We start from the raw sequence: 9,074 nt of genomic DNA, 5'->3' as shown, positions 1-9,074 counted from the left end.
CTGCTTTGAGACAAAAAGAGGGGGAAGGGGAGGGAAGCAAGGGGAGAGGTGGATGGGGGAGGGGAGAAGAGGGGATGTAGGGGGAGTGGGGAGAGGGGAAGGGGAGACGGAAAATAATTTGGAAGAAAAAGTTCCCGGAGGAAGGGGCTCAAAGAGAAGGGCGGGGGGAGTGAGACTAAAAGAGGCTGCAAGTGGGAGGGAGACGGGGAGAGGGAAGAGATGGAACGCAGAAGAGGCGTGAAGAAAAAGTAACGGAGAAAGGACGAAAGAAGAGAATGTCGCCAGGATAAAAGTGTAGCGGACTAAAGAAGAAGGGGACCAGGGGGTCTGGAGAAGACCTGCCCCCATGGCAGGAGAGTGACTAGACAAAGAAAAGGTGGTGGGCGGATATTGGCACCAAGGGTGTCCCGAAGGTGAGAATGGAGAGAGGAGGACTGCCGGCGACAAGTGGTCGGGGACCAAGGGGGAGCTGGGGGGAGGGGCCGGAACCAGGACCGCAAAGTCCGGGGATCGGATGCGGCGCGGGCCCACGTGGAGCCGGCGCTGAATCACGGCTAAGCTGTCGTCCCCCACCCGTCCCCCCGCCCCTGCCCGGTGCCCGCAGTCCCCGCCTCCTCGGCCGCCGCCTCCGCGGGGCGGGGCCCTGGCCCGGGACCAGCGCCGCGGCTATAAATGGGCTGCGGCGAGGCCGGCAGAACGCTGTGACAGCCACACGCCCCAAGGCCTCCAAGATGAGCTACACGTTGGACTCGCTGGGCAACCCGTCCGCCTACCGGCGGGTCGCCGAGACCCGCTCGAGCTTCAGCCGCGTCGGCGGCTCCCCGTCCAGCGGCTTCCGCTCGCAGTCGTGGTCCCGCGGCTCGCCCAGCACCGTGTCCTCGTCCTACAAGCGCAGCGCGCTCGCCCCGCGCCTCACCTACAGCTCGGCCATGCTCAGCTCCGCCGAGAGCAGCCTCGACTTCAGCCAGTCCTCGTCCCTGCTCAACGGCGGCTCCGGGGCCGGCGCCGACTACAAGCTGTCGCGCTCCAACGAGAAGGAGCAGCTGCAGGGGCTGAACGACCGCTTCGCCGGCTACATCGAGAAAGTGCACTACCTGGAGCAGCAGAACAAGGAGATCGAGGCGGAGATCCAGGCGCTGCGGCAGAAGCAGGCTTCGCACGCCCAGCTGGGCGACGCGTACGACCAGGAGATCCGCGAGCTGCGCGCCACACTCGAGATGGTGAACCACGAGAAGGCTCAGGTGCAGCTGGACTCGGACCACCTGGAGGAAGACATCCACCGGCTCAAGGAGCGCTTCGAGGAGGAGGCACGGCTGCGCGACGACACGGAGACTGCCATCCGCGCGCTGCGCAAAGACATCGAGGAGGCTTCGATGGTCAAGGTGGAGCTGGACAAGAAGGTGCAGTCGCTGCAGGATGAGGTGGCCTTCCTGCGGAGCAATCACGAGGAGGAGGTGGCCGACCTGCTGGCCCAGATCCAGGCGTCGCACATCACGGTGGAGCGCAAAGACTACCTGAAGACAGACATCTCGTCAGCGCTGAAGGAGATCCGCTCCCAGCTCGAGTGCCACTCCGACCAGAACATGCACCAGGCCGAAGAATGGTTTAAATGCCGCTACGCCAAGCTCACCGAGGCGGCCGAGCAGAACAAGGAGGCCATCCGCTCTGCCAAGGAAGAGATCGCCGAGTACCGGCGCCAGCTGCAGTCCAAGAGCATCGAGCTCGAGTCGGTGCGTGGCACCAAGGAGTCCCTGGAGCGGCAGCTCAGCGACATCGAGGAGCGCCACAACCACGACCTCAGCAGCTACCAGGTAGGAACCGCGGCTGCGCGGCCAGCCTGCGCCAGCGCCAGCGCCGCGCGACCCCGACACCCGCGCGCGTGCTCAGGGGCCCTCTCGGACGCGCTCCCTGGTGGCCGCTCGCCAGTGCGCGCGCGCCACAGCTCCAACGTAGTTGAGGCAAAGCCCTCTCCAGCCTCTCCACACCCCTCCCCCACCCACCTGCCCCAGCTGCCCAAGACGTTTGACCTTCTTAAAAATGTGCTTCTGTTCCTCAGCAGTTCTACGTTTGCACGTTCGCACATTTAAAGTAGGAGATATACGTTCGGGTAGTTGATAAAGCAGCAACTTTAAGACCGTTTATGAAGAAAGGCATGTATTCTGCACCTTTCATGTTGTAATTGGAAAAGTTCTCAAAATTGCCTTCAGTCCAAAGGGCGCAGATGGAAAGGGCCACACGAGCAGTGGAGTTTCCCCACGCATGTATGTTTCCTGTTGAGACGTGTTCTAGGTGCCCCGTCTCAGTGCGTGATGTGCCCTGGCAATGTCTTATTGATCTTGCTTGTTTGCGAATCCCTTAGATTTAAAAGAAAAGAGGGTGGGAATGCTGGGACCTATGTCTGTGAGGTTTGCAGAGCTAGAGGGAGACACGGGGTGGGGCGTGGGGTGAGGGGGAGATGGCAAGTGATTTGGAAAGAAGTTGCTGTTTGGAAGAATGAGTCTGTGGAGACTCCCTGTGTCTGTTTCAGGACACCATCCAGCAGTTGGAAAATGAGCTTCGGGGCACAAAGTGGGAAATGGCTCGTCATTTGCGAGAATACCAGGATCTCCTTAACGTCAAGATGGCTCTGGATATCGAGATCGCTGCGTACAGGTACGGTGCTCACTGCGACGTGGCCGGAATACTAACCGCATTGCAGAGGCTGTTCAGGCAGAACCTTCACCACTTAAATTAAAGCCTGCAGGTTGCAGGAGTCGAATCAGTGCTTGGTGTTCTTGCTCAGTGAAAAAGAATTATTTTAGAGAATTACAAATATGGTTTTACCACTTTTTATACAGTTTTAAAAGAGCAAATACTAGTTGAAATAAAGTGTTTTAAATTACACGGGGGAGGGGGGACGCCAATTAATTTCAATGCCTGTGCTTAAACACTTTATTTTGGTAAAAGATGTTTTTGACTGCTCGAAGCACAAACGCAGTTTTAATTTTTAATATTTCATCTGGTGGTTTCGGCTTTTCCAATTCATAATGTCAAGGACAAACAGCAGGACATTCTATTTCTGTTTATCTTTTATAGCTTACTATTGCCATCATCTGGCTGACAATAGATATAGACTGATATATTAGAATGTAGATACATTTATTTGGATATATGTAGATTATTTAGTTGTATTCTATTTTATAGTAGACTGTATAGTATAAATTATGTCCAGATATATATAAAGTATGATATTTACATATATCTAGATCTATACATACATATATGTATAGATACATATAGACCTACATATATAGACATATGTGTATGATTTATTTATAGATAGATATAGAGAGAAATTATAGGTCTACTAATTGACATGACCTTGCTGTTGACTAAGTTCAAAGGACAAAATCTCTGATTAAACGGTTTTTCTACTCTCAATATGATAATTATACTATAACAAAAATAAGTTGATTAATTATTGGACATTTTATGATTAAAATTACAGACCACTTTATAACTCAACACCCGTATTAATACTAGTACCCAGTTATAATTTGATATAGACTAAGTTCTGAAATACTCTTAATAGTTTTGTAAAATTCTTTGAACAAATCCTACACTTACTTTAAAAAATTTTGTTCTTATCTTGAAAGCCCAAATGCTCAAGAGGTCACTAAAGTTTTTTTGGTTTTTGTGGGGGGTTTTTGTTCGTTTGCTACCAGAGAGCTTTTCAGCATATTCATGTCACATCAAATGGATCGTCAAGGCTAAGACTTAGTGGCTGGATGTGGGCAGTTGGTGGAACATTGGGCGTGGTTAGCTACTACACTAGGTGACTAGCTGGCAGTCCAGGAGAATCTGTCTCTGTCATCGAATGTGACACAATATACCAGTGAAATGTTAGCAGGTAGTACAATGGCTTGATGGAATCTTTCACTTATGTGATTCTATTTATTCGAAGTGGCAACCCCATTACCCATAATGTAACAAAGCCCAGAAGGCCCAACAAGATTTTAATTATGTCTTGACTTTGACTCTTTCTTTAGAAAACTCCTGGAGGGTGAAGAGACCAGATTTAGCACATTTGCAGGAAGCATCACTGGGCCACTGTATACGCTCCGACAGCCCTCAGTTACAATATCCAGTAAGATTCAGAAAACCAAGGTTGAGGTTCCCAAGCTAAAGGTCCAGCACAAATTTGTCGAGGAGATCATAGAAGAAACCAAAGTGGAGGATGAGAAGTCAGAAATGGAAGATGCCCTGACAGCCATTGCAGAGGAGCTGGCCGTCTCCGTGAAAGAAGAGGAGGAAGGAAAGGAGGAGGCACGAGAAGCTGGAGAGGAAGTTGTAGCTGCCAAAAAGTCTCCAGTGAAAGAGGCTGCACCTGAAATGAAAGGAGAGGAGGAAGAGGAGGAAGAAGATGAGGGTGCAAAGTCAGACCAGGCCGAAGAAGGAGGGTCTGAGAAGGAAGGCTCTAGTGACAAAGAGGAAGAGGAGCAGGGAGAAAATGGAGAAACAGAGGCTGAGGGAGAAAGAGAGGAAGCCCAAGCTAAGGAGGCAAAGGAAATTAAGGAAAAAAGTGATGAAGTGGTCACCAAGGAGGAGCTGGTGGCAGAAGCCAAGGTGGGAAAGCTGGAGAAGGCCAAGTCCCCTGCACCGAAGTCACCAGTGGAAGAGGCGAAGCCAAAAGCAGAGGCTGCAGCGGGCAAAGAGGAGCAGAAAGAGGGAGAAGGGAAAGTGGAGGAAGAAAAGAAAGAAGGAGCCAAGGAAGAGAAAGCAGAGAAGAAGGAGGAGACGCCCAAAGATGTGCCAGCGAAGAAGAAAGCTGAGTCTCCGGTCAGGGAGGGAGCCGTGGAGGAGGTGGTCACCATCACCAGATCGGTAAAGGTGAGCTTGGAGAAAGACACCAAAGAAGAGCAGAAGCCACAGCAGCCGGAGAAGGAGGAGCAGGTGCAAGAGGAGGGAGGGAGGGCGGGGGAAGGGAGTGACCGAGGTGCGAAGGAAGCCAGGAAGGAAGACATAGCTGTCAATGGGGAGGTGGAAGGGAAAGGGCGGGAGGAACAGGAAACCGAGGGAAAAGGCAGCGGGAGAGAAGAGGAGAAAGGCGTCATCACCAATGGGTTAGACTTGAGCCCCGCAGAGGAAAAGCAGGGGGGTGACAGAAGTGAGGAGAAAGTGGTGGTGACCAAAAAGATAGAAACAATCACTGAGGGGGGAGAAGGTGCTACCAAATACATCACTAAATCTGTAACCGTCACTCAAAAGGTCGAAGAGCATGAAGAGACCTTTGAGGAGAAACTAGTGTCTACTAAAAAGGTAGAAAAAGTCACTTCGCACGCCATCGTAAAGGAAGTCACCCAGAGTGACTAAGATTTGAGTCCATTGCAAAAGGTTAAGCCATATGACAATTTTAAAATGCATGTGATTGACAGCTTCAAAACAGAACGGGTTCTCCCATGGGGGCTCCAGACATTGTATTTTATTTTGTGCAATAGGAGGGGACTGCATGCAAGCTCGGGGTGCTTCCTCTTCAGTCTTTGGGGGATTCAAATGCATGATATTGTATGTACCTAGGGAATTTGCCAATTTCCTAAGGTGTTGGAAGGGGGGCACTCGGGGGGGAATGTCTTGATGTGTTATGCAAAGTACCAACTGAGCCAAAAATAAATGAAACACAGAACTCTCTTAGCCTTAAGAAAGCTATATATATGAATAATTATGTTTACCTCACCGGTGCATTTAAAATGGACTTTTGTTCATGGGAGAACCTCGTCAACATGCACAGTTTGCAACCTTTTGTTGATTGATGTTAAACGTCACAGCAGTACTTGCTCAATAAAGGTCATATCAGAAACATAGTCAATTGCTTGGTGTTATGTCATTTCAAAGTGAAATCTCCACTACCTGAAGCTTTCTTTGCCTAGAATAGATTACTTGGGTGAAATTGTAAGTCACCTGCGCCTCATAGCACTATTTCCCTGAGAGTGATTACCTAGGAAACATAATTGCTGAAGACATTTTCAGGGGTCAAAATCTTTACTGAACCCAACCATCATCCCAAAATTTTTTTATATTTTTGAAATAAAAATTAAAGCATAAGATAAAAAAGAAAATTTGGTAAGATAGAAATCTTCAATCTCCAGATATTTTGACCCCAAACCAGAACTCAGAGAACCTCCAAGTAAGAGGGACAATAGACGATTCATAATTGGTGCCTTGGAGTTGGGACACAGACAAGGTAACTCATGGCATTTATAACGAACGATGTGTCCAGAAGAGGCAGGGCTGAAATCACCAACACTCCTAACAGGAAATATCCCATCTCAGAGGCAGGCCTCCTGTTCACACACACATACACACACTTATCTGTATCACTGACTCTTGATTTGGTTGGCAGAGATATATACTTTCAGTGTTTTACTAAATGGGGAAAATAATGTCAAAAATTTTTTTAAATGCCAATTTAGGAAAAGAAAAATGACATTCTCTAACACAGGTAATATGTGTTTTTAGATAAGAAGGCCTTATCTTGACCAAGGAAACAATACTATTCCTTTTCAGAATTTATTTGCTTTAGACCTTGAAGAACATTAATATAATAATTAGCATTTTATCTTTCCCAGATCCACATTCTTTTTATCAATAGGATCAGCCAAATAATATAATCCTTGGTACTCCTATTTTAATGCCTAAATATGCCCACAAAGCTCATTGTTAATGGCAATTTTTGCAGTGATGTTTTCCAATCATTAGCCATTTTCCAATCTTGAGTTTTTGCTATATCTGTTCATCATCTATACAATCATTTATTTACATTTTTTTAAAAAAACCTCATGTTTTATGTTAAAACACTATTTTTTCATGTCAATAAATTTTTTAATTAATTTTTTTTTTTACATTCTATGATGTCGTGGAGCAGTTGGGAGGGAGGAGGAGAAGGGAGAGGGTGAGAGGAGGAGGAAGCAAGGGGCACGGTCAAGACCCATAGGACCCCCCCCCCCGTCATTCTGGCAGGGGAACCCAGGGGGCTTCTGGTGGCAGCTCAGTGGTCATACCAGGGCTGGATGCAGACATAGAGGGGGGCATGGCTGAGGCCTTCAGCCCTCCCCCAACCCCAGCTTGGGAGCCTGGGGGGCTTCCAATCCTTTAGGTTTTATAGGTGTTCTTTAGTAGTGTTACACCTTTACTGGTTAATATCAGAACTTTGTCTCTGATCCATGGTTTTTTTGGTTTTTCTTTCAGTTCTGTGTTGGATTATTAGCTACCCCCACCACTTAAACTCTACACTGGAATAAATTTGTTATCTTTTGCTTACTTCTAAAATGGGGGAACTTCCTAAAGGAACCAGCACTTTAGTCCTGTGATTGAGCTAAATTGCTGCTTTGCTGCTGATTCCCTGGAGAAGTCTTTTTGTGCAGCTCAGGTTTTTGACCTTGTAAGCACTTCTGAGTTTTGTGAGGTCCGGTACAACTGGGTTGTGTGGAAACTCTGGTCTAGGCCTGAGTTTTTTCAGCAAACTGCACCCCATGCAGATATGTATTCCTGACCAGTCTCCACTGTGTGAGCCTGTGCTGATTGGGGGGCAGATCAGCTGTCCATGCTGTGCCCCAGTGTTCCCTTGCGGGGGGGCCTGTCTTCCCCACTGCCCACACTCCAAACACTTCCCGTAGGACGGTCCATGTGCCAGTCCCTTGCAACAGCTCACTGGCCTTTGAGTGGCTCTTTTTTCAGTTGCCTGTGGCCCCTCACTCCTATGTGGCTCCTATTTGGGGGCCACTAAGACCCTTTTCTCCCCTGCAGCCTCCAAGCAACTTCGTAGGTAGGGCACAGTAGAGGCTTTTGCCAGCTCTTGCTCTGTGTGCTCTCCAGGGCCAGCCTGGAAATGGTGGGGGCTTGAAACAGTTGGAGCGGTCCTTTCTTTCTCTCATCGTGGTTTCTCCTGTCTTCATGAACTCTGTAGGTCTCTCCTCCTCTTTCCCTGAGCTCTAGTGACCCCAGCTTCGCATTGGTTGCTTCTTAATAGTTGTAAATTGGTTGATTGTGGGAGGGAGTAAGTACCGTTTATTCTGCCATCTCGATTGGAGGACTAAAACACTATTTTTTTCAATGCATTAATATCCATAACACCCAAGGTGAAACAGGATTATTTAAATATAATCAAAGAAAAAAATGACTCTAAGTATGTAGAATTAAAAAATAAAAAAAGAGCACAATGGAAGGATTCAGGGTAATTCGTGGAATGGAAGGATCAGCAGAGGAAGCAGATGTTGGGAAAGATGAGCTGAGACAGTCCCAGGGACAGAGGTCACAGGAATCATCATGCAGTCATAGGGCTGACTAAACTCAAATCCTTGTTTCATTGCAATCTCTGGAACAGAGCATCATTTCCTTGCCTCACACCTTGGCCAGCAAAGGGAGCAGCATCTTGACTGACAGTTCCACTGAAACTGACTCCAATGATGAAGCAGCAACTGCCCAAAGAAAAGTCTGGGAGCTGTTATCAGAAGTGGGAATAGAGGCTGGGTCTATGTGATATGATCTTTATGCAGTTTTTAAAGGCCTACAAATATTTTAACCATTACTATAAAAATACTCATTTGCACCCAAACTTATCTCACTTACCAGCACTCATGCCTGGGGCTTAGAAATCCTTATTTTTATTTATTTATTTTTTAACACATACCATTTAAAAATGACAGGATCAATCAGCAAAACTCTCCAAGGCCAGCACTAGAGACATTCCCTCAGTTCTATCTTTGTTTTCAATCATCTCGTTTTCATTTCCAAGATGGTAAAAATTTTAGTAACACTTCCACGAATTTCAAAAGACAAAATCACTATTTTGCCCTTTGTAAAAATAATAGAACAACATTCCTTTGATAAGCCATGCAAACATTTCTAAATAAATCAAATTTCCTAGTTTGATTTCCTAGTGATTCAACAAATGTTCATTGGGGACTACAGCCTGGAAATACAATAGTTTTCTCTTCTAGAATTTCTTTTTTCTGTTATCTAACTGTTACACTACTGTTTAAAGAGAAAGCAGTTTGAAATTCATGTTTCCAACTATGCTCAGTGACAGAGAGAAACTA

The 9,074-nt window shown here is 47.3% G+C and overlaps 1 protein-coding gene across 1 annotated transcript; it reads left to right on the top strand.

The window, feature by feature from the left end:
- The first annotated feature begins 731 nt into the window (after nt 1–731).
- NEFM (neurofilament medium chain) lies at nt 732–5,352 on the top strand. The gene is made up of 3 exons (XM_063088126.1): nt 732–1,811; nt 2,528–2,652; nt 4,029–5,352. The coding sequence occupies exons 1-3, from the start codon at nt 732–734 to the stop codon at nt 5,350–5,352; spliced, it is 2,529 nt and encodes an 842-aa protein (XP_062944196.1).
- The last annotated feature ends 3,722 nt before the right edge of the window (nt 5,353–9,074 follow it).

This window comes from Cynocephalus volans, chromosome 2 (assembly GCF_027409185.1).
Source record: "Cynocephalus volans isolate mCynVol1 chromosome 2, mCynVol1.pri, whole genome shotgun sequence".
NCBI classification, from domain to species: Eukaryota; Metazoa; Chordata; class Mammalia; order Dermoptera; family Cynocephalidae; genus Cynocephalus; species Cynocephalus volans.
This window is presented reverse-complemented; position numbering and strand designations above follow the sequence as displayed.

What these genes read in the sequence shown, in the direction of transcription:
- NEFM (XM_063088126.1), top strand. Translation starts at nt 732, where the DNA reads ATGAGCTACACGTTGGACTCGCTGGGCAACCCGTCCGCCTACCGGCGG. An exon ending in ACGACCTCAGCAGCTACCAG is followed by an intron (nt 1,812 to 2,527) that starts GTAGGAACCGCG and finishes TGTCTGTTTCAG; the next exon opens with GACACCATCCAGCAGTTGGA. An exon ending in ATCGAGATCGCTGCGTACAG is followed by an intron (nt 2,653 to 4,028) that starts GTACGGTGCTCA and finishes CTCTTTCTTTAG; the next exon opens with AAAACTCCTGGAGGGTGAAG.